The 25487-nt window shown below is 40.9% G+C and overlaps 3 protein-coding genes across 9 annotated transcripts in view; 1 reads left to right on the top strand and 2 right to left on the bottom strand.

Annotated features, from left to right (window-relative positions):
* gdpd5b (glycerophosphodiester phosphodiesterase domain containing 5b) overlaps positions 1–2949 on the top strand; it is a 40538-nt gene extending 37589 nt beyond the window's left edge. For 2 of the 6 annotated variants that reach the window (XR_006054587.1, XR_006054589.1), the window contains 3 exons: positions 896–1008; positions 1236–1501; positions 1672–2949. Coding sequence is in view for 3 of the 6 variants with exons in the window: in XM_042222532.1 (XP_042078466.1) it covers positions 896–1008; positions 1139–1233 (208 nt within the window). In the remaining 3 variants the exon portion in view is untranslated. Of the gene's footprint in view, positions 1–895; positions 1009–1138; positions 1511–1671 lie in introns of those variants that run through there. The other 4 variants (XM_042222532.1, XM_042222534.1, XR_006054588.1 and 1 more) reach the window with 3 other exon arrangements.
* Positions 2950–3338: 389 nt separating this feature from the next.
* On the bottom strand, positions 3339–8753 carry hspa13 (heat shock protein 70 family, member 13). Its single transcript, XM_005927253.3, has 5 exons — positions 8547–8753; positions 8114–8454; positions 7760–7973; positions 7426–7593; positions 3339–5326 (listed from the first exon to the last, which is right to left on the bottom strand). Exons 1-5 carry the CDS (start codon positions 8569–8571, stop codon positions 4755–4757), a joined length of 1320 nt encoding a protein of 439 aa, XP_005927315.1. The 5' UTR covers positions 8572–8753; the 3' UTR covers positions 3339–4754.
* A 667-nt stretch (positions 8754–9420) lies between these two features.
* samsn1a (SAM domain, SH3 domain and nuclear localisation signals 1a) lies at positions 9421–23606 on the bottom strand. Of its 2 annotated transcripts, none has more exons than XM_005927254.2 (15): positions 23467–23606; positions 21841–22008; positions 21482–21528; positions 20603–20643; positions 20220–20303; positions 19369–19463; positions 18284–18407; positions 16463–16893; positions 13411–13491; positions 12964–13092; positions 12324–12441; positions 12055–12212; positions 11730–11942; positions 11440–11587; positions 9421–10217 (listed from the first exon to the last, which is right to left on the bottom strand). In XM_005927254.2, exons 1-15 carry the CDS (start codon positions 23488–23490, stop codon positions 10063–10065), a joined length of 2016 nt encoding a protein of 671 aa, XP_005927316.1. In that variant the 5' UTR covers positions 23491–23606; the 3' UTR covers positions 9421–10062. The 2 variants fall into 2 exon arrangements, with proteins under 2 accessions (XP_005927316.1, XP_005927317.1); XM_005927255.3 differs by having other exon boundaries at positions 12055–12206; positions 23467–23605.
* Positions 23607–25487: the final 1881 nt, after the last annotated feature.

The following is a 25487-nucleotide window of genomic DNA, read 5'->3' as shown; positions in this document are numbered from 1 at the left end:
TGAAATGTAATCTACCCACACAGCACAAAAAATAGTCCACAGTGAGAGTTTAAATGTCTCATCAGTCTTAATAAGTTAACGACTAAATGTCCAAAATGAATTGGAGCTCTCGATTCATCCAGGAAAGGCCTCAGGATTGGCTTTCTGAATCCTGGCTTGTTTGTGTCTCTAAATGCTTCTGTGCATTAGTCACAGTTCATTGTGACTAATGCTTCCAAGTTAATTGAATTGAAATCGGGGCTGTTTTCATTAAAACGAGGATGAAGTTGTGGCAGGCAGGAAATGAAATCAGTGGCCTGTCAGCAACGATAATCTAGCAAAGACAAAACAGTGATAAACCACTTGTATAAGAAAATAGTTGATATGTTTTTAATTGTTAACGAAACATTGTTTTGTTTTTTTTCTATGAGTGACAGTATATTTTAAGAGAACAGTAGAGCGGTGAATATTGACTCATTAATTAAATGATCATTTTGCCAGCAAAATGCACATCTTTAATGAAATACGTTCAAGTGTTTCCAAAGATAAAGGAGTGATGCTTTTACCTTATTACTTACAATTAAACCCGATCAGTACCTATACATACATATATATACACACTATGAGAAGTCTGTTGTTTTTTGTTCGTTTGTTTTTTTTCCTCCAAATTGAACGCCATACTTCATACACTTGACCGATATCGGTTGGATGTTGCATCATAGCATGTGAAGTATCAAACAAACAATTCCTGAACATAATTTGTTCCAATCTGTACATTTTAACAGAGTGAGGCATGCACACAGACCAGGTTGCTTATTACAATTTGAAATGTCCAGGCTGTAATCCAGTGCAGCTGTCTTTAGGGTGTCCTTGTGTCTCGTGGTGATTTCTGATGCAGCCTGTGCAAACACTGCAGGTATCGGATGAGCGGTATGCGCAGCTACAACCCTGAACAGATCATGCTGAATGCTGCGGTCAGGAGGTCCAGTGGAGACATCAACGTCATGAAGGAGAAACTTATTTTCTCTGGTAAGGCCCGTGCAGTGAAATAAAGAAAAATTGAATTATTTACCAGTCTTTATTTATTTATTTATTTATTTATTTATTTATTTATTTTTCATTAATTTGGGCTCTTGAACCTCCGTAACCTGTTTTTTAGACTTCAGGTGCCCAAATAGCATGCCAGTCCATCCCAGCATGCATCTGAGTGTCTGTAAATCTTCTTGGTCCTCCTCTTCCTCTCTTCCATGTTGAAGGTCAGCCCCAGTAACAGCCTCCCTCCTACATCCTCCGTGTGATGTTCAGCACCTTTTCATCCTTCACAAGCAGTGACTTCTTCCTTTGTTCCCTTCATCCGTTGCATCCCTTGTTACCTTCCACCTCTCTGCCTACTTTGCCCTTTTCCCCCATCATCATACCTGCATCCATCCATCCCTTCACACATCTGTCCTCCCCCAAAATCCTGCCAGGGGAAAATCATGTCCCAGTCTGTGTAGACAGCCCTTGGTACTGGAGGTCAAAGGTGAGTGATGTAAGTGCCAGCTGTTTGTGGTTCTTTATCATTTTTCCAATCCTTCAGTGTTGTTAACCTGCTGGGGAAAGATGTTTGTGTAAATGAGAAGAGGTCAGAAAGAGCTGGAAATGTATCATTGAAACAAGTTGTTTTGTTTCTTGTCCTTTGGCGCCCTCCAGAGGTGAGGAACGGAGTTGGCAGTGCCGAGGAGCTCTATGGAGACAGCTACGACTACTACGCCAATCAGGGCATCAGCCAGTGATCTCGCCTCACAGGATGAAAACAACACTACTCAGCGATCCCGTCGTTCCAGTTTATCAGTGTAAAAGTGTCTCTCTGCCTCTGCTGCCCCGATTAACCGGCAGACTGCAGTATCCTTGTGTATACTCTGTAAATAGTACTATTTTTCCTCCCCCTCACACATACTGTACAATTTCAAAGAGCACTTTGTACTGATTGAATTTTGGCTCCTCCTCCTCTCACTTCTAAATGTTCCTCTGAGTTCCCATGGCCTGTTTCTTTACAAAGATCAACTTTCTTTATTTCTTTTGAGCTAATTTCCCAAAGCAGTTCATTCTTTTAAGCGCCATCAGATATTCTTCAGATGAATTTTATTTTTTATTGTGGCTTTGTCGCAGCATGGGGCTAATAGCTTACAGCCCATTGTATCCTGCCTCCTGGCAGCACTATGCTGTAGTTTATAGTAAACTTACCAACAGTAATATTTATATTTAAATAGAAAAGAAAAAAAATTCAGAAGCTGTTTACAGAAGTCCTGCCTTCTCCTCCAGGTGACAAACTCACATGGTGTATGTAAGATAATTATTTTGATAGAGGCTCAGAGCCCTGCTGTCCTACCAATGCATGTAACTCTAAGTATCCCTTCTACTGACTCATGTGAGCTGTGCTCCCAGTACACCTGGTTTAAATGGTCCGGGGGGGGAGACTTGTGCTCCTGTTTTTATGGTAAATGGTGAATGTACATTTTTAATGTGTATTATGTGTTTTCTGACTGGGTATATAAATGTGTGCAGTGCTGAGTGTGTAATTGTATGTAAAAGGTGATTAATGCGTGAGATGCTCTAGCCCACAAAGGCATCTGAACTTACGTGACAGTTTAGCAATAGTCTGGTCCTATTAGATTTCACTTCCTGTACAGCCTTTGAGTTCAAGTACAGCAGTCAAGTCTTGTGGTATTTCAGTGCAGACGAACAAAATGCATCTAAAGCTTGGTTGCTGTTGTGAAACTGACCGCTGTGAGGTAGATGAAGTGGGCACCAAATGTGAAAATGAAGCTGCAAGTTAATCTAAGGGATACGACTGGTATCAGAACAGGTCAAGAGATGATTACCTTTTTGTGTTTTCTTATGTTGGGTATTACTGTGCCTCAGAAGCAAATGTTATAAACTCTAAATTAAAGTCTTAAGGAATGAAATAAAACAAAGTGTTTTGGGTTATATTTCCCTTTTCTCTTGCACAGCTTTTGAAATCATGTTTGTCTGGATAAGTGTAAAGCGTGTGGGTTCAATAATTCTCAGAAGGGTGCAGTGTCCTCATTAAGATCTTAAAAAGGGTTATTTAAGTTATCTGGTAAAGGTCACTTGGCAGAAGTGAAACTGTTATTTTGAGTAACTCATGTATGTCAAAGCTTAAATGTATTTATGTTAATGGGAGGTATTACAGCTTCACTCATCTACTCTCTGAACTTCTCCGCCTTCTATTAGAGGCCTCAGATAAAATTTAGATGAGTACATGAGCTTCATCTGCATCACCCCACCTCAGTACCCGACAGTCATAAATACAAAACTGAAAAAAGTTTGACTTTGCAAAAGGAAAGGACAGTGAAGAAGATGGAAACTCATTTTTAATAGGTCAAAAAGCAGACTGTTGACATTTTCAGGCAAATACACTTAAACTTGGTGAAAGTTGCAATATAAAAATAGATCCTGGTATTATTCCTGTTAGGAATTGAAATGATTCATACAGTATCTTTACTGGAGGCTCTAACACATCAAAATGTGAAATACAAAAGCAGGTGTGAATACACCTATTTATGAATTACAACAGGGGGGGAAACAGTTTGCGATACTTCAAAGGAATGTGGGCACACTGAATTCTTGGTCGAAATAAAGTAAAACTATCAGAGCGGCTTTTGTTTGTTTTCCAGAGATGAACTTCCAAATTGGATATACACCAAAAATTTCTTGTATCTCGTTCAAACACGTTCTTAAATATCCAAATGTGACAGGAACACATTTCTCAGCATCAAACACACAAGGCACCGATGAGTGACGCTTTGGTCATCCTCATCTTGAACTACAGCAGCAAAAGCAGTCCGTCCTCCCAAATATTTAAATAAAGCAGCTCTATTGCACAAAAAAGTCTCATTGGTCAACATGTGGAGTCCTTAAAGTGCAACACTGAGCACGTTTCCTCAGTCCCTTTTAAAGGCAATTAACCTTATGTGGATTTTTCTCACGATGCTAATGATTTACAGTACTGTAAAAAAACAAAACAAAACAAAAAAAAAAAACGAAGGCTTTCCACAGCACGTACCTTCATCTGTTGACTGAACTCTGCACCTCACAGTTACACTACATTTGAGTGTTTTAAAAGCATATGGACACATTTTAACTGGTCTCACTTAGTTGCTGTGACTTCTACAAAATTATGAACAGGACGAAGGCCTCTGAGGGAGCAGGTCAAACAATGTAGCAGCTCCTTTGAAAGGCATGTGCATAATTAAGAACTCAAATTAAAGGTCAATTAAACACCTACACGCATTGTCTCTCTCACACGAACACAATCAGACCCACACAATTTACACATAAATAAATAAATAGCTAGAGCAGTACTGGCTAGTCTTGATGTTTTCGAAAGGTGTGGCTGTTCCCTGAACACAAGTTAAGTATCTGATGCCACTAAGCCTCGACTGCTGAAGCTGAACGGTGCAGCAGATACGTGACAGAGACACTGTCTTACTGCAAGTTTGCGCACAACAAAAGCAGCTGTTACTCAGAATGTGAAACCAGACGGTTCACCTCTGATGTTACAAGTTGCTGTAGAAGAATGTTGTTTCAGTACACCGTCTGCTTTCTTTGATGTCCACTCGATTTCCACAACCGAGCAGAAGGACCGCTGTGCATCGTAAGCTTTTTGGTGACGGGTTTATTGTGTGTGTGTTTATTTTCCCTCCCATCAGCAGATGTTAAAGAAGCGCATTAAAGAAGCATGAAATACTAATAAAACACTGGAACAGAGATTAGCTGAAGTTCGTCTTGCGCAGATTTTTGTTGGGTATTTCTATGGCACTGACTTGTAAAGGCCAGGAGCCGCTCATGATGCCGGCCTGTATGGCCACGCCGGTGACCACAGCCAGGTCAGGGTCCACTGATGTGTTGGGCTCCTTTCCAAAGTACTCACTAATTAGCCTCCTAATTCGCGGGATCCTGGTGGAGCCTCCAACCAAAACGATCTCATCCACCTCCTCCTTGTCCAAGTGACCCTCAGCTAACACGGTCTCCACAGGTGCCAGAATCTTCTGGAAGAGGTCCTCATTGAGCTCCTCGAAAAGCGTGCGAGTGATTATGGCCTGGAAGAGAACTGGAGGCGGAGTGGATCTGTCTAAGTTGTCGAGAGTGCGAAGGTGCAGGGGCACCCGGATGGTTACGCTAGGTTGGAGGGTCAGGTTGAGCTTGGCAGCTTCTACAGCCTGCCGGAGATGGTGGATGTCCTCCTTGAGGGTGGGTGGGACTCCAAACTCCTGCCGGACTCGCTCTGTTGTGTACTGGAGCAACCTCTGGCTGAAGTCCTGACCTCCCAAATTATTATTGCCTGAAAGCAAACAAACAAAAGAGCCCTTTAACATTATAGACTGATAGTATAGAGGTACAGTATACACAATACAACACTGTCACAATACAGAGTATATCAAAAAGAGTAAGTGCTTTCATTCTGCAGCCATTCACAAGTAATGATTGAAACAGATGGGATTTTTGAGTATCAAGTGGTTGCCAGTAGGAATCCTGTTCTGCAGAAATACAACAAGATTACATTCAGCAGACAGCCAGTTGAGTCAAGTCCCCTTGAGTTGTGCTCATCGCCAAAGACTCAACCAGACTGTCTGCATTTAGAAATGATACAATTATTTGCAAACCTTTAACATTCTCAAAGTGATTGCAGTCCGTCCAAGTCAGACTGCAACTGTTTTGCAGAAAGGTTGCCTCCTATCAGACAACCTGTGCAACTGCCTTTTGTTCAAAAGTGGTCAGGAATGTGCAACACCCAAAAAATGTAGTCGCCACAAGTTATAATATGTCGTAGAATGTGAAAATATTCAATATAATCACCAGGCAGCCACCAAGTTCTTTGTAGACATAAACAAGTTGCTGTCCTATTTTTAATTCAGTGGCTGAGCTGTTAACTTGCTTTGAACAAGTAGGTAGATTTGTCAAAGCTAGTTGGATAGTTTTTAACACATTCGAGTGGACTGCATGTAAGTTTGCTTGGCTAACATCATCTCAGGAGTGCACGAGGTGAGCCCTCTTGTTTACAGTCTTCCCAAATTCTTTTCATTTATTTAATAAAATGTTGAATATGGATGTCCCTGTATCAATACAATGTCGCCATACAAAATACCGCAATACTATGCTGTATCGATGCCCCATCCCATCCCCCCCCCACCCCACCCTTAGCGTAACGTTTCTCTGAGGTGACACCACAACAACAGTGACACAGTACTCCTGTAATCTTACCTAACACCACTTTGAACCACAAGATGCAGTAAGTCACTTATTTGGTAGTGAGAAGAGCAGCAGCTATGCAGCTTTTTAAAAATAAACACACAAACATGAGGTCATTTAGCATGCAAGGCATATTTCAAAGACGAAGACCACTGCTGAGCAAAAGAAAAAAAAGACTTGTCGCAGTTTTGCCAGAAAATATCTTGATGATCCCCAAGACTTTTGGAAAAATACTCTGTGGACTAACAAGACAAAAGCTGAACTTTTTGAAGGGTGCGTGTCCCATTACATCTGACGTAAAAGTAACACACAATTTCAGAAAAGGAACATAACGCCAACAGTAAAATATGGTGGTGGTAGTTTGATGGTCTGGGACTGTTTTGCTGCCTCAGAAGCCTGGTAGACTTGCTGTGGTAAATGGGACCATGAATTCTGTTGTCTACCAAAACATCCTGTCCAGCCACCTGTTCATGACCTCAAACTGAAACATGCTTGCGTTCTGCAGCAGGACAATGACTCAAATCACACCAACAAGTCCACTTCTGAATGGCTTAAGAAAAACACAATGAAGACTTTGGAGTGGCCTAGTCAAAGTCCTGACCTGAATCTGATTGAGATGCTGTGGCATGATCTTAAAAAGATGGTTCATGCTCAAAAACCCACCAATGTGACTGAATTACAACAATTCTGCAAAGATGAGTGGGCCAGAATTCCTCCACAGCGCTGTAAAAGACGCCTAATTGCAGTTGTTGCTGCTAAGGGTGGCCCATCCAGTTATTAGGTTAGGGTGGAATCACTTTTACACAAAGGTCCAAGTAGGTTTGTATTTTTTCCTCGTTAATAACAAACACCTTCATTTAGAAACTGCATTTTTTTGTTTACTTGTCTCATCTTTGTCTAATATTTACATTTGTTTGATGACTGCTGAAACTGTTGAACCAAGTGTGAAATAAATAAATAAATGAAATGATCAGAAACTTAAGTGTGACAAACATAAAAAAAGGTTCTAGAGTATATAGAAGCATGTAATGTTGCTTGTTTGTTACCATGGTGTTTTAAAATTATATTCTACAGTCAGGAATGGTGGGGTTTATCGAGAGGCAGGGTACACCCTGGAAAGGGTCGCTAGTCTATCGCAACTTTATTACAACTATACCAAACTTTTATTTCTGGAGCTGTGAAGCACATTACCTGCCATTGCCCTAGTGAGGAACATGCCTCCCTGTTTGCTGAGTAAAGACACATCCAAAGTCCCTCCTCCCAAGTCCACCACCAGCACGTTAAACACGTCCACCTTGTGCAGGCCGTAGGCCATTGCTGCAGCCGTGGGCTCGTTGATCACACGTAAGACTGCCAAGCCTGGAAGACAGCGAAGGAAGAGTTAGCGTGCACACACTTCTAACATTAATGTGGGGTACGAGTTGATGCCTGAGAAGAAGCGCTGTAATGGATTCAAAGACTGGGTAAAGCTCTCTGTAAACCCAGTTTAATTATGTGCAGTCTTGAGACTCATTAGTAAACTGACCAGCAAGGTTAGCAGCCCTCGCTGTGTAGTTCCTCTGCCTCTCATCAAACTCTGCAGGCACTGAGATGACGGCCTGCTGCACCACCACACCCAGCTGTCGCTCAGCCATCTTCCTCAGCTTCAGCAGCAGCCTGGAGCCGATGAACTCTGGGGTAACGGTGAAGGTGTGGTTGGTGGAGATCACAAACTCTGCACTGCCCTTGTTGTTTATCACCTATGGCAAGAGAAGGATGAGAGGATGCTTTTTTTAAAGTGTGGATCTAATATCACTGCATACACATAGTTAGGAAAGGTGGCTAGTTTGGTTGCCTGTCTGAGCTGAAAACTTTCCAAACCCAGCCCAGGATGACCCACCTTGAACGGGTACCTAGCGCTCTCCTTCTCTAGGACCTCTGGCTCAAAAATCTTCCCGATGAACCTTTTGGCATCGTAGATGGTGTTTTGGGGGTTGATGTCAGCTAGGTCCACGGCTTCGTGTCCGGCCAGCACCGCGGTGGTGGTGAAAGAGACCGCGCTAGGGATGCTCTTCCTCCCCTCTTCATCCGCTATTACCTCCACCTCCCCGCTGCCCGGGTGGAAGACCCCCACGGAGCAGAAGGTGGTGCCCAAGTCCAAGCCGATCACCTTGGGTTTTGGGGGAGGCAGGTACTGCTGACCCAGGTAGCCAGCCAAGAACAGGGCCAGAATCACCGAACCTGTGGGACGGTAACAGCACGCGCATCACAGGTGGACCAAACCATTATTAGCTCATGAATTAGCACCCTAAAACGGCTATGCTTCTACTCACCAATCATGGAGATTTCTCCGGCCATCGTCACAAGCCGTTACGAAGTCAACGGACGCTTAAAATTCACAAAAAATGTATTAAAAGCTGTGTCGAAACCGTGTCCGGCTTTTGACAACTGGATGACGACAAACGGGAAATTTTCAGTTCACCAACAAAATACACGTCAACTTTGCACGGCTCGTGGGGAATGCTGGGTAATGTAGTTTACGTCGTTTACGCAAACGCTACCAGAAACCCAGAAATCGGCCGCTTTGTACTACAAATCCCATATAGCTAGCAACGCCAACCGCAAAGGGAGCATTTTGAAACGTATGCACGAGGTTAACCAATCAGGGAAAGGCGAAACAATTATTTTTTTATTTATAAATTACTAATTAAATTAATTAGTCAATCGATACAAAAATGAATAAATAAAAGTAAAATATAATAAATTAATTATTAACTAAATATTATTATTATTAGTAGTAGTAGTATTAGCAATAGTAGTATTAAAAGTAGACCTTAATTTAATCAGAATCAGAATCAGAAAGGGTTTTATTGCCAAATGTTGAGCAGGTTTACAACATTAGGAAATTGCTGCGGTGCTTCAGTGCAAACATACTGTCATAAATTACGCTAAAATAGACATGAAAATAAAAATTAGAATAAGAATTAAAAGTGCTAAGTAGATAGATATGAGTGCAGGTGGTGATCGGTGCCAAACATGGAATGATGCAGTGAACACAGTGTAGGGTCATGTGTTAGTGGTAATTAAGCTAAATTCATGTAGAGGTGCAATCCGTGTGTACAGATGTACTTGTGGACTTGGCTCTATCAGAGACTGTACTCTTGTATTACTTAGAGTCTTTAAATAAACACAAACCACATATTTAACTCTATTTTTAAAATGCTTTATTTACAAAAAGTTTTGAAAATAAATGAATGCTCCTTTTCACAGGAATGCTCACACACAGGCTCTCTCACACACAATCTCATTCAAATGTACTTTCAGAAAAAAGTATACTTGTCAATCTGTAGAGTATGCATTACAGACAAGATCTGAATATACAAACAGCTGTTAAATCACAGGAAAGGAAAGTAGACCGAAAGTTAAACAGAGATCAGACGTAACAAGAAAGGTCAAAATGATGCAGCTGTGATAAATAAAAGCTTTACACGCAAAAACAATTCAAGATTTAGAATGCAATAAATACAAATGACATTAATGTGACAAAATTTTGGCAACTTACTGCCAAAACTCAATGCCTATACCTATCATAGTGATAAAGTGACAAAAAGATAATATGAAGTTAAGAATATTGTCTCTTCTTTGTATATGCTAAAGCTTCCACATTAGAAAGCTTTAGCATATACAAAGCAAATTGTATCCCTTGTTCCCTCACTGGAACAAGGGATACAATTGTGACATTTTCAGAAAGTTATGGAATGAGTCTTTTAAAACCATTTTCATCAAAGTCATAAGAAAATGTGCAACTTTTAAACTCTGATCAAAGTATACAAATGACAAACATGTGCTTTAGGACTCCACGGCGTCTGTGACGGGCTCTGTGTCCTCCTTGCTGTCTGAACACTCTGATGGGATGAAGCAGCCCGAGTCTCTGGGACAGTCGCTATCTTCCTCCTGCAGACTGTGGGAAGATTTGAGCTCCTCCGCATCCCTGACATCATCACCTGCAGCCACAAACCAAACTGAATTCAATTAAATGTCATAATATTCAAATCTGTACTACTTTGCAGAATTGAAGCCATATTTAGATGCGGAAGGGTGACACCGTTTAATTTTAATATGATTTATTGCGATGATAGCGACGCATTATCGCAAATGTTGCTTATTGGTGTCAGACCAGAGGATGTTCTGGTGAGTTGTCACATGACCCAAATACATATGATTTGAAGCAGGAAACTCTAGAAGAAAATATGTCACCTAATTTTTTTTCCTGTAAACTGCAAAAATATTCTTCCTCATTGTTTTTTAAACTCACTAACAGAAGCCGCTAATCCGACTAATCTAGCTCAGCTTGATTAAATTACTGGTGTCTAATGTGAGCTTGGCAGGGTCACGCTGCAGCAGCTGCCATCTGTTTAGTTTCACTGTCAACCAAGCCGAGCTAAAAAAGAAATTACACTGACATTTACTTTGACTTTGTGCACATCTGCTTAAATTACACAAAGTAAAACATGAACGAAGCCACAAAAAAGGCCTGTGGATGTTTTTCCACTGTCATATTGGATTGTTTTGGAAAGTTTTGCTTTCATTCATGCAGGGATTTCTGATAATCAGTCAGACTGCTTCCAGACTTCAGATTACAGGAACACCTTCTGTCATGTTAAGCACTTTCTATCTGAGTAACAGGAAGTCACCAATAAGCTTCTCACAGTGTGCATGATGTATTTCTATTCTCTACGGCACAAATGTCTCAGCCTTTACCTGTTTCTACCCACATATTTACAGAGTGAACCCTTTTTTATTGTCCCACAGAAATAAAGTGACAGAATTACACTTCCATTCATTTTATATTTATGGTAAATATAAAATATTTTTCTTAATTTAAAAAAGAGAGTTTTTATTTAATACAGTCTTTACCTTATCTTGCTGTTTGTTTGAATGCTCACTTCTGATTGGCTAATGAGTAAATTAAAAACACCGATTGAGCCTGCTAACAAAAATTGTTAGTCTCATTTGCTGACTCCTGCATCTCTGCTGCGAGCCAGTCTGTGCAGGCCACTTCTGAATACTGAAACCTTCATGAGAGAATCTTTATTTTTATTTTTCAGAATGTTCATTTTTCAGGAGTGAACTCTTATGAAGCAGTATCTCCCTTGACTAAGTGCTGCATATTGTTACTTGTTAGCATTAGAACCAGTCACAATGATTGCTCAGTGTGTTTCTGACCTTCTGTGTAGTGGTATTCAGCAGCAGTGAGTAGCTTCTGTCTGTGCTCTGGGTCTTTGACGTTCAGCTCTATAAGATGTTTCTCCTGCAGGTGCATCAGGGACTCCACTGTTTCATAGCCATTTAGCATCAGTGCAGAAGCATATTCCTAAAACAAGAGCAACCACCGACTGTAAAACTAAAGCACAAATCTTTAAATGTTTTGCTGTCATGACTAAGTCTTTGAAAACTTTGTGATTCGTCCCCTAAACTAAGACAAAATACCCCAGGTGAGCAGATCTGGTCCTCACCTCCAGATTCAAGCGTTCCAGTAACTCCAGCAGTGTTTTAGGTCGAGGTCTTTTGCACAACTTCTGCTGTCTGATTTTGGGAGTCTCCTCTTCTTCTTCTTTCTCCACCAAAACGTCGACATAGATGAACTTGAAGTTGCCCACTTTGTTGTTGAGCATGCCTGTCCAAATGCCCATTGGAGGCTTACTGATGATGTTGATGATGTCACCAACCTTGGAAAAAAAAATCTATTAAAAGATGGTTGAGACTGCTTCATTGTTACTGCAGATGTTTCCCTGTCTAAGTACAGCCATGTCCATGTAAAGTGTGAACATGGAGAGTTACCTTGAGTTTGAGGGAGTCCGTGTCATATGGACTGGGAACAAAATCCGTGTGGACTCGAGCTCGGCCACAGAACTGTCCGTGATACGAGCCGTCCTCCTCCAGCCTCAGACTGTCTCTCTGACCAGAGCCATTGGACTCACTGGTCACACCACCTGAACCCACAAACACAACACAGCACAGGAGGATTACACACTCATCTAAGAGTATTACTGGTTAACACCACACATTTATTCACTATGTCTGGGTGTGCATTATGAGCAGATACTTACTGGAGGAGCTCTGGCCACTGTAAAGACTCTCCAAGGAGTTGCTTGTCTGTGTGGAGTTTTTCTCAGCTGGAGGGCTGCTTTCTGTCTCTGCATCTGGCTCTTTGTCTGTGTCATCGCCCTGAAGGAAAGCAAAAAACGACAAGGCCCACGGTTTTAAAAGGCAGCAACGTTACATAAACAGATAAACAGGGACGGAGTGTGCACAATTAGGCAGACTATTCGAACGACTCCATGTAAAAGTGGAGGTGTAGGTGTAGGCTATGAAATTTCCAAAGCTAATCAAAACATCTTATCTTTCAATCGCTGTTTGAGAAAAACACAGATACTGCAGGAAGACACTTTTCGATGCAGATGACAGCAAACAGTCATCTAAATATCGCCAACAACCGCGTCACAGTTCGAGGATGTGGTTTCAGAGGAGATGAAAGTGATAAACAGAGCAGGTTTGCAGTAAGTGATGTCCGTGGCCTCGAATTTGTTGCACGCTGAGGGACTTTTTGATCACTTGCGCACAAATTCTTTAGAATAAAACAGCGCTGGAGAACTAAAGCATTAATGTGTGTATGTGAACGGTCAAAAACCTTATCAGAGTGCTCGGTTAATTGATGTAAAAGTGTGTGTGAGTGATTTAGCGACTCACTGTCTCCTCGGATAAAGACTTGGCATGTTTTTTGCCCATTTTTCTGCGCATGGTCAGTGAAATCTCCTTCATCTTCTTCCGGAGTCCAGCTGAGTTGTTTGGGTCTGAACTTTCACATTCTTCTGTGACCTGTGTGAAGAAACATGGTTTAGTACAAACTGAACGGGGATATTAAGGAATACGACCTAAAATAAAAACAAACAAAAACAAAACACCAACTCTTTTTCTTTTCTACAATTCTACAATTATATTTAGTATTGACAACATGTTTTTCTGTTCTCAAAAAATCCAGTGAAATGTGTCGCTTTCAGTCCGCTTTTTAATGTATGAGTGAAAAACCTGCATTAAGTATGGCAGTCTCATGCATTGGTTACACTATTATTGCTATTGAAGTAAATTTTGCTGACATCAGGGTTACAAAAGTGAAAAACAAGCACATCTACAAACCATAGCGGTTCCATTTTCCTTCGGTTTGGCCTGTGATGAGTGATGTCTGAGACCTTCAAATTTGCCAAAGCTTGTGGAGCGCTGTGGGGAAGAGTAAAAAGAGATGTCACACAAAGACGGCTAAACAACGTTTGAATAGCACAATCGTGCTGTGACCCGAGATTTCACAGGCCAAATATAATCAGTTTTTCATTTAACAGTCTTAAAACATCTAGGACAAGACAAAAACCAACAAGAAAAGAAAAAAAACCCTTCCTTTAAAATCTACGATTTTAAGTCAAGTACACACTAAATGAGAGCTTGTGTTTTAAACTTAAACGAATACACAAGTACGTTGATAAAACCAGTTTACCCTCAGCGCACTGGTGACACGACAAGTCGTTGCTGCTCTGGCTCAATTTTAATTCTTTCAGTCCCCCCCCCCCCCCCAGGTTTTCATAAAACTAATAGTCAGCCTAATCTCTCCCAAGCCTCCATCATCTCCCCAGCACAGCACCAAAAATAATCATATAAATGAATAATCCCTGGAAATCCTGGTTAAATATGAGCTCCATACTCCTAGACAGCCCTGTGCAGACTGATTTAATGCAGCTCTGAGTGCACTCTCTGACTGAAAATACACTGGCAGAAATCAAGGTTTTATTTTAAAGACTTTCTTCACCATTTAGAAAATGAACTGTGACATATTCTCCAAAAACATCGCTCTGCTTCCAGCAGACTGTAGTTTTTAATTCAATAACTGGTGATGTTAGATTGAGCCTCATCTTCTACAAATTTGTAACGGAGTCGATGTCACAAGTGAAATTTGGACCCTGAAGCTTTGATCATAATTATTTTCACCCACCTTTGGTTTGCTCCTTGCTTTGTCTGACACATTAGATGCAGCCCTCTGTAACATTTTCTAACTCCTTTTTTTTTTTCTTTCAAGGTGTTAGTCGGATCTTAGTCCTTTGCTCTTGTCTTTGCTGTACTCCTCTACAGAGAAGTGTTAACTGACACACAGATTATCTGTCTGATGGGCTGGCTGGCTCACTTCCTTAGAATGCACAGGATGTGAGGCAATTCACACTGTTTCTTTCAGTGCAGCTCTGAAAGGGGAAAAATACGAATGCTTATGTGTGCATTTTGTGGCCGGCTCAGCGAAACAACTAGAACCACTTCCAGGAATAGCGGCACTTCAGTTTTATAAATGTGGCATTTGCTTGTTCAAACATCTGTCTTGTATCTGCTACTCGTCTTTTAGATGCTGATGGTGAGCCACACCACCGTGTTGGTCTGTAACTGTGCATAAGTATGCCACAATCATATACATGTAGCCACTCAACTCAGGTTCAATTATCCAATGAGGCTAAAAGCTTCACAGTGAAAGCTATTTTATATAGTTCAGGAATAAAAAGAAGACAAAACCTCTTTTGTTTAATTCAATTCTTCTTTCAATATACCTCAAATTTTCCCTTTTATCAGCAATGGGGAACTCTGTTGCGGTAAATGATGCTGGAGTAATTATTCTTCTGAGTTCATTTCCTAATGTGGGGCAGAACGCTTTTGAGGAAGTGTTGATTTATGACAGAGGAACAGCTGAAAGTGGCAACTTTGGTGTGTCGAAATACCTTCCGGTCGACCTCCCCTCTCGGTGTGGAACTGAGGGTTTTTTGGCTTTATGTCTTTTTTGGATACACTAAAACAATTCACCCTTTTTCTAAAATCGGTGACGAATGATAAAAGTTACAAAACCCTTATCTACAAACACACCCACACACTCATAGTGTTTCCACTGAATCAGAAAAGGTGAGGGAGTTTTTAGCCTCCACAGGATTCCACCTTGCCTCTCTCATGTCGCCACATTGGGGATTTGCCATGTTTACACTGCGGTCGGTTGTGGAAAAGGGAATTCTGCAGACCTAAACCTCAGTCTAATCCTGCTGCTTGCAATCAACAACAACAACAACAACAACAAAAGAAACTCATTTTGTTCTAGATCAAGATTTTAAATTTCTTACTTTAGGGGTTTCCTGTCTGATTTAAAAAAAAAAAACCACCCTATCTTCATTGAAATATTTTGTTGAGATACAGTTTTATGCCAAAAGTATATCAAAACTGTTCTGACATGCATTGTGTGCACTGTTAGTTCTGCAGAGCTAATGTTAACTTCCCCAGTGACAAAACAAGAAATAAGCAAATTCAGAGGAAATTAAATTAAAACCACTTCACTTGATTGTTTTCTTTTCTTATCACTATCTCACGGGAAGTTCGTAAAAGGACAAGATAGAGTCTTAACACCCTGCGCCATCTCTGTTTATAGTCCTCTGGGGATTTATTCTCTGTTAAATGACTTTCTGACTCTAAGAACGAATGACACCACAGATCCATGGGGATTTTGTAATCTCTGCACTGGATGGTTGTTTTCATCAGACAATTTTCTCCCTAGTCATCCTGGGCTTTGACAACTGTTTTTGCGCAACACATGGCTCACACGCCACACGTGCTCACCGAGTATCGCTTAGAGTCTAAAGCTTTGAGAGATGTCATGTGCGTGCAAATGTGCACTCCGTTGCGTGATGTTAGCAATGAGCTGCGCAATGAGGAAAATCCACAAAGTCATCAATTTCCACACCTACATCTCAATGTTCAACCAATATTAGCATCTGTAGGAGACGTTTTTAAAGAAAATGCAAAATGTTCTGTATGGGAGGAGGCTGGGGACATGTCAATATCGCTGACATAGTGACCAGAATTAATTCTCATAGACCACAAAATGTCATCAGCAAGGCACCTAATTGGTCTTAAATGCATTCGACTGCATTTGACAAACCACAGACAACTATCTTGAGTGACAAGACAGATATGAATCCTACAGCTGATCACATGTCCACCACAAAACCCTCAGCTCAGCGTCATCCACTCAGCCTGGGTCGAAAGGCAGCTGAAACACTCAGAGGAAGTTCTCTTGGGACAACCAATCTGCTGAGTACCTTGAAAAACTGTTGCCATTTTTAGTTCACTGCTCTTTAGTTCAGTCTCAGTACTGTGTGGCAATCAGCATGAAACTTACATTTGGTTCTGACAGGTCCACATCAGTGATAGATCGCGGCACCCTTGGGGGAATCTCAGGTTTACAGTCCTGCTTCAAGCAACCATCCTGGGCCACTACCTGCCGGTGCTCCTGTCTTCCTTCCCACTCCTTCACGTGCGCCGTGATGAAGTCATGGGAGTAGACGCGATACTCTGTTAGAGGCCTGCGGCAGGTGTGCTGTACGGTCCCCCAGGCTAGACTGCTGTCAGCAGGGTTACTCCACCGCTGGTGGTGGGTGGGCGTCGCTCCACCGGGAAGGCTGGCCATGTCAGTGCATCGGCCTGGGGTTGTGTTCTCCTGAGAGGGGAGGGTGGAGAATTTACCCGGGTAGGGCCTCCTGTCTGATCTGTACGGCACTTCGGGAAAGTGGTGTCCCATCTGTGGGCTCATCATGCCAGGTGGGGAGCACACTGAGAGAGGGGACAAGAAAAAAAGTGACTTAAAGTCAACAATTTTCACCATTCTCAAACTGGGATCAGACTCAAGTGTAACTTTATTTAACTTAGATGATGCAATGATTTGCTGTTTAACCCTCATCAGAGTTAAACTGAACTGGAAATGACTTAGTCAAATGAGACAGTTCACTGTGAGGATCACTTTACATGTCGAAGCAGTACCGAAAAGAGAGAAGGAGGAAACAGGAGGTTGGCCAAACAGAGTATGTGTAGTATGTCCTTGGCTTTTGTAACCCTCACATCCTGAACCGCTGTGGCCCTCTGAGAGGTGTGAGGATGCCGCAGACACGTAATTTGAAGGTGCTGCAACTCTTAAAAGCAGAAGTAGAATTTAAAGTTGATTACTTTTTTAAAGGGCATTAACTGGAGTTGCCACATAACTGTAGCTGTTCTGCTATTTTGAGCCAAAATCTTTCTTAGTCATAGAGTCATAGAAATTCTAGAAACGTCAGGAAGGACAAAGGCAAGATTTAAAAATAACAATATCATTTAAAAAAAAACCTCTTTTACTATTGTAAAGTTGTAAGCAATGTTTCTGATCTTTGTTTTAAGGCAGCGGGGTGTAGGTGAAGGTTAGAGTAAATGCTGAAAAACTGAATTTTATTCACTAGTGTTTTAAATAGGTTCAGGAAGAGACTGTGGTTTGGTTTAAAATGCAACAAGTTAGGAGCAACGTCACTATTGTTACAACAGGTCACAGTGGCGACACTAAAGGATGTCCGGTGCGCTATCAGTGACTTTGACTAAACAGTTAAAGTTGACCCTCTGGGAATGAAAACAGCAGCAAGAATGAAACCTGTTCTACAAAACCACAAAAACCTTTGGTCATGATTAAGAGATACATGAAGTGTTAGATGTTTTCACATCATCATAATGCAAGTATTACTTTTATCAGCTATGATGTCAATGCATAAAACACTATATTAAATGTTAAAGTTGTCATTTGGTGTGCGCTTGCCTCATTTACTCATTCACACACACTCACACTGCAATGAATGCATCCTGAGCAGCTCAGGGTTCAGTAGCCTGTCTTGCTCAAGGATACTTTAGCATGCAGACATGGATTGAACCACCAATCTTCCGACATGTAATTTGTACCGTGAATACATTTTAAATTTACTGATGATTACTAGACATTAATTCTTTTGTATTAAATATACTATAGTGCTTTACACGTTTGCATAACAAGCTAAAGATACCTGGTTTGATTCTAGAAGGAGACACAAAGCCATTTGGGGTTGTGTCCGGTCTAAAATATTAAACAGCTGATTGCTGTGTTAACCACTGTGAATAAAGGTGCAACCAAGAGTTTGAAATGATGGTTAATGTTGGTGAAAGCTCCTACCTCTGGAGCTGTTTGCTTTCTTTGTCCCTTCTTTCCCACTTTTCCCGCCTGCTTTCTTGCTGTTTTTGGGGTTTCTCCTGACAGCTGCTTTGGACTCTGTCGCCACTCCGTTGGCATGGACACTCTGAAAAGATAAACAAATGCACACACACACACTCACCATTTAAACACTTTCATTCCAGAACCTCTAATATCCCACACCCCTTAACATTGATTCATTGTGTGTGACCTTCTATGACATGGCAGGGAGTGTTTAACAGGCTTGATGAGAGCAATGGAAAATTTAGGGGGTTAAGTTTAGATTCTTTCAGCTGGTCCACTGACTTCTAGTTTAGATCTGTGAGGAGACAGATAGCAAGGGTGCCTGCTCTCTGTTAGAGGGGAGAGCTGTGCAGGACTACTACAAACAGGCAGAGTTGAATGGGTGAGGAAAATCTCATTACCATTAATAGTAATGAGATTCAATTAACAAAGGATAACAGGATTGCAAGATTTGTAAACATTATAAGTCTTTGCAGATATGCGCTCAGCGATCATGTGACAATGTCAGTGTTGTCATAATGTGTTTTGAGGAAGGAAAAATGCTGCTGAACCGGTTTTGGCAAGCTATGCTTTGTTTTCATTTAACTATGATGGCAATAGGTAGATTGGCCACTGAGAAACCTGGCATGAGGCCTTTAAACCTTTCTAAACACGCACGCACACACAGAGTTTTCACATCCCCCTCTGCCATGTGGTCCAGAGATTACACAGAGAGGTGCACCCCTCTTTGAACCATCTGCACTGTATTAGCTCTCAGCAAGTCACATCAGGTGGTGGTGTCGGTGCTGTTAAATGCTCTGCTGTGGTGTGTTGAAGGTGCTCAAACATGATGCTGGCACAGATTTATCAGCCTTTTGGGAGCAATAAACTTCAGAGTAGGCATTAAAACCAGCCAACCAAATGAACAAAATGGTCTTAAAACCTAAAAACCAAACTGATACCGCTGTGGTACCCACAAAGATCTGAATGCATTGCATGACTGAAACATGTCTGCAGAGAGGGTTTTGAGTGAAACAGTCTAAAAGTGAAACTACTCTTCTAACCTGGCTTGAGGTCTGTTTCTCCTTTTTCTTGGTGCCAGAATGATGACTTCCTTTCCCACCTCTGGTTTCTGTCCTGTGTTTCGTCTTTCGCATCTCTGCAACAACACAATGTGTACACCTGAGGACTTTTTAAGGAATTTTCTTAAATGATTAGCAAATCTTAGAATTAAATTAAACATTCTCTCACTTGTTGTTTTCGACATCATTGCAGATTGTCCCGACCAATGTTAAACATAAGGCCTGGGGACCAGAGTCAGGCCCTAAAATGACTCCAATCTGGCCCACTGGACATCTTTGGAATTTCGCTACATTTTACAGCTTGTCCTGCTGACAGAGACCTCCCTCCACTGCTGTTCATACTACACCAAAGTAACTAAATAATAGGTAAACAATTGAATGATCTACTATAGAAACTGTGCAAAAAGAACTGGGTATTTCCATTAACAGTCTGGACAATGAGCATCCAGAACCTTTTCTCTATTTGTATTCATTTATTTCCTAAAACCCGAGCACAGAGAGTTGTGCTGACAGCATTTTTTCCATTTACTGCATCAGCATTTCTTTTTCATGTAGACAAATTGAGACAGTTTGCTAAAATTGCACTTCTTCTTCTTCTATTAAGACATCTCAGGGTTTAGATTAAATGGGCTGATAAATTACTTTATACTAACAGAAAGGCGAATTTCAATGGTCCCGCCTATTTAAGATCACAGTGGCCGATAGTCTGGGGTCATTTTTTAATGCTGAATTGGGTTCGAAATCCCCACCCTGCCTTTGAGCGTCCTGCTGGGACTCCAGATGAGTGCTGGCATAAACTTTAGATGAGCTTAGCCTCTTTATTTCCTGCTTACCTTCATTGTGATTGTTGGCGATGTGAACTAAATCTTCTCTGCTCCTGGCATGCTGCCACACTGCAGTATTACAGCCGGGAGTGTCTGCCGTGGAGAGAGACGAGCGTTGGAGGTTTTAAAGCGAAAAGTTGGGGTGAATGGAAGCCACTGATAGTAAAATCATTATCAGCATTATGAGACACGGACATAAAGCCTGGTAGCTCGCTGGAAGTTTGAATATAAATAATATTAGAAGCTTCCAAAATACACATTTATTTCATCGCAGTCTACCTCAGGGTTTGTGAAAGGGAGTCAGGGCTGTAACACATGTTGTAAACAGTCATTATGCACAAGTTACACTTTAGCACTAATAAAAAGTGAAGTTTAGAAATTGTTATACTCACCTAGTGTTTCATTATCTGATGCAGATTTGGATATATGTGTTCTAAAAGTAAAATAACAAAGAAATATTTCATTATCTTGGATTATTATTTTTATTTAAAACAAATTAGACATTATTATTTTCTTCACAACACAAAGTAAAGAGCCTGGGACTTCGAAAAGGCAACTATAGAGCACATAAACCACAAAACATGAGCTTTAAAACATGACCACAAGACTGCAGACTCATGCTGTGCAGATGTCCACTGTGTTAAATCTTTCTATGCGTTTACAGCGTCAACAAAGTTGTACGTTGTCCAAAGAAAGGCCAAGGGAGTAAAAGGTGTTGACCTTGAATCCGCTTAGTCCAGCTAGCCCAAAGCCGTAATCTGCCTTCTGCTGGCCCAACAGTGTGAAGGGTCCTTCTTCTCAAAATACAGTTCTCTGTCAACAAAGCTGAACAATTTATAGGTTTTTTTGGTTCCTATTGTGTCTTACGGACGTCAATCCCTCTTCTTTAAGCGCAGCATTCCAATTTATTCTGCTCTGCTCCAGGAAGGATTTACAGTATTAACCCACAGCGAAAATAAACAGGGAGCCTTTCAAGCCATATTATTACTCAATGGGAAAGCTCTGTCACTGGCAGGGCAGCTTTATGCTTTCTGCACGCTCGACCAACAAAAGAAAGAGAAATAAGGCCACAGCACGCACTAGACGAACAGAAGCCTTAATTCCTTCCAGGATTACTTGATGTTTTTAATACAATTTTCCTGTCCGTTCGAAGCGGAGTGACATACATAATATGTGGAGATAGAGCAGATTGAGCTTCGAGCTTAAAGCATTGTAATGTGGGGCATATAGGACGATCTTAACATTCTTGAGTAATTTACGTCTGAGCTCACCTTCTTTTCTTCTTGTTCGAGTTGGCTCTCTGCGTCTGAGGCATCTCCTGAAAGAAAACAAAGCATTTAAGGCTGTCTGTACTAAATGAGCAACTTGCCACATTCAACAAAATCCTCCAGCTGATTCATGTAGAGATTCACTGAAACTGAACATTTGGCCTCGCCTCAGAGGCAGCTGTCAACTGGCTCTGCTCATCATTTAATAATCAGCTTTATTTTTTTTAGGTTCAATCTGGTTACATGTCACAGCTCCTCAAGGCCGTGACCCCATACAATCTGGTCATGATTGTTCACAAGCCCGCACCGCTCACAGTCTGTACAACATGCTTCAATGTACGAGATTTTCATGACACACACACCATGGATATAGATCTTCCAGAGCCTCGCCACTTTGTGCCATCATTCAGCAAGACTGCTGGGCTGCAGGAGCGGCTGCACGAGCGGCTGGAGGAGCGGCTCGGGACAGGCTGTGGTGGGCCGTCGCTGGAGCTCTGCACCGCCTCGTACAGGCTGTCCATAGATCCCTCCTGATGCCCAGTGGACAGACAAAAAGACACACAGTTGTTAGAGGGCTGCAGTTTGGCAGCCGGATATGAAATTCATCTGTTTCCATCCATGTTTCCAGCACATAAATCTGCATTTCATTGTAATCAGATGCAAAATATGAAAATTGTAGTTATGAGGATTTGATATGACTGCAGGGAAATGTCACCAATGCTGCTCCAAAGCTCCTTTAAATTTGCTTGTCAACCATGGATGAGGGAATTTCAACAGAACTGATTTCAGCGTGGATTAAATTTTGTTTGATTCGTTGGGATTCCTTCTAGGAACGCATAACCAATTTCTCTCATCAGCTCATCTTGACTGTACTGTGACGTCTCATGATAAAAGATAGTGCAGAGTATTGATTTTGTATTCTTTCTCTACTCAACCATTCCTGGTTAAACCAAACCACAAAATTCTTAATGAGTGGTCTGAGACAGAACTGGAGTCCTCCATCTTTTAGAAAATCAATCCCTGACTCATATGACTGTGGGCCAATAACAGGTCTTTACAGAGTACTCAAAATGTAAGATGTAGTGCAAAATGGTTTAAACAAAAAGCTTCCAAATGAAGTGTAAGTTCCTGTATTTGCAGGGGAACAAGTGTGTATTTTGAGATGCTGCTGCTTTGCTGCTGTGTTTGTTTTTTCTCTTTTCTAGATTTCTACCTGGGTTAACGGGCAGCACGAAAACTTGCTGTATGTGCTATTTGAGCAGAGTGGTTAAAAGGTGCGACATCCGTTAGAGATTCTAGGCAATGATGAATCAGTCTGATCATTTGTAAACATCCCCAACATCTGTGCAGAGACAAGTTTAAAGTATCCAACCCACATGTCACATCCCCACGTGCAGCATGACAGCTGCAGGAGCATCTGAGGTACCCATGTGTATATTGTGCACACGTGTGTATTCCTGCTTCTTATCTTAGCTTTTGTGACTTCATTAATAAACACTTTTAACAGCACTTGTAGGCATAAAGAAATTAGACAGTAATACGTAAACCAGGGCTTCAAAATACATACTGTAATAAAAGAACTGCTGTGAAATGTTGCTTAAAACTTTATGGCAAATAAAGCTTAAAGTTTTCAGACAAAGGAAGATAAGAAGACAAGGTCGGTGTCAGGAGGACTTGTCTAATGATCAAACATTCTGCAGCAGGTTATCAATGATCTATTTACCGAGAAGATGTAGCAGCAACCATTCTCATTAGATTAGTGCCGCGCTTTAGCATCATGTTTTGCTTCTTTGTAGGAAAACTGCGATTAAAAACCTAGATAGACACTCTGTAGCTTCCCACACATTTAGGTATGCATAGTGTGTTATTTATTGATCTTCACGATATATTTCTTGTGGCTAACCTCAGATTTGCAACTCAAGTTTCTCTTTTACTCTGCGACTCACACACAGACTGTTCTGTAAAGAAGACAAATGCATGCATCTTACCAGAGAAAAGCAGAAAAGGTTCATGTTGGCTGCGAGGTCTCGGGTTCAGTTTGCTTTGGTGCATCAGATGGAGGACAAACAGCGAGCCGAGTGAAAGCCAGAGGCTGAAAGACACAACAGCTCAGTCTGAGGCCAGCCTCAGTCGCCTGCTGTCTTCTCAGATTAATACCACAGTGAAATCCCTCCACTAATCCAATAGATGGCCCACCATTACTCTAGCAGCTAAAGCAGGATTCACTCTTGACAACAAGCCCACTATTGGTGGATCAGCAGACTCTGTCTTTGTTTTGATTCTTTTCTTTTTTTTCCAGTAGGGAAGCAGCGAGCAGCCATGTAATTTATTTATTCTGACCTAAGTGAAATTACAAAAACAAAAATTTACAGGTAAATTTCCTCATTAAAGGCAACTTAGGAAGACTTAAGACTAAAATGTCTTTTGCCTAAATAATATTATCAATCATAAATATTAATCAATAATTATGAGGATCACTGGTAAAATCAAGGTAAAATTAATCATTCCATTAAGAACAATTGACTAGAGATGACATTAGTTTTTGAGATCAATAATATATGAATGTATAAGCAGCATTTTTATGCGTTTTATTGGAAAAGTCATTTTTTTATATCCACTTTAATCCAGCGGTGCACATTGTATACACTGGACTGATCATAAAGGTCATGGTTTAAATCTGGGCACACTGAGCTGATTAACGGAGTGCAAGAATAAACATCTGGACCTGCTGGGGTAATCTTTAAAACATATATTTTAAAAAAAACAACATATCCTGTGATTCTGAGGCAACACACAAAAACCCAGATTCAAGACTTTTTATTGTTATTATGCAAACTGAGGCATTAATCTCTGCCATGATGTAAGGTAAGTAGTGGAATTTCAATACTTTCTGTCATCATCATCTATAGCTTTAAGTGCTAAGATGTGTTCCTCCTTACATCAGTGGGAATTTAATGTAGGTTTTATATCTACAGCTGTAACGCTGTAATCAGTTAGCACTAATACAAAATTGAAACCAAATGTAGTAGTAATGTAGTAATTAACCACCTGCATCTTTATACTAGTCAAATTACACAGGCCCATAAACAGATTGTTTACATAAAGTTACATCAAATACTACTTACGGTATGCTGTCATGGATGTGATGGCAACTATATGTGCTTTAAGTATATGTAAGCTGTGCTTTAATGTAGCAGTTGGAGTAGTTTTGAAGTTGCAGTTTATTTTTCACAGTTATGGGGAGATTATTTAAATACATGTGCATTGTATGTGTTAAAATCTGAACTTGAAGGTAATAAATGTAGTGAGGTAAAACAATGTGTATATCTGTGCTTGGCTTAACAAGTTAGGAATTTAAAGACAGCATAGCAAAAGGGAATGTAATGTGTGGAAAAAAATGCACTTGAAAGGAGACTGTTCATCTGTGACAACCATGCCCTCAGGCAGGTTTTTAGACAATAAAACAAACACTACACTGAGCGCGCAGTGTAGTGAGCAGAAGAGAACAAGAGTGCGCGCTGCACACAATTTCTCACGTGCTCAGTAACAGCTCTTTCCTGTGTGGGCAACAGTTGCAGGCAAGTATTTTTCCACAGCTTTGAAATATTTAAAGTAACTTTTTGACAAACCACAATAAATGTAGGAAAGTTGTCACATATCAGTTTGTGGTGAGGCACAAAAAATATAAGGTTATTTTTGCATTCAATACATTTCTTCTTGTTGTTTTTTGTTACCTAGAGACTAATCGATCATCCCTCTGGAGTGGTTCAAAGCGCACTAAGTTGTAACACATGAAGTGTGAAGTTGGTGCTCTTTTAATCCACAAATCATACTGTCTGAGCTCCTCTAATGCAGAGCAGAAAACAGCTGGAGAGATTAAAACATATGACCTATATTTTCACAAACATGAAAATAAAAGAAGTACTTCAAAGAAAACGACGCGATGCTGAAATGTATTTTGCTGCCTTTCAGCTCATTTCGATTAGTCATGTCACTGTTGTCTTCTAGT

The sequence above is a fragment of the Haplochromis burtoni genome, unplaced genomic scaffold, assembly GCF_018398535.1.
Source record: "Haplochromis burtoni strain Fernald_Lab_line unplaced genomic scaffold, NCSU_Asbu1 Contig_88, whole genome shotgun sequence".
NCBI classification, from domain to species: domain Eukaryota; kingdom Metazoa; phylum Chordata; class Actinopteri; order Cichliformes; family Cichlidae; genus Haplochromis; species Haplochromis burtoni.
The sequence above is the reverse complement of the archived record's forward strand: the minus strand, read 5'-3'. Positions and strand labels throughout refer to the sequence as shown.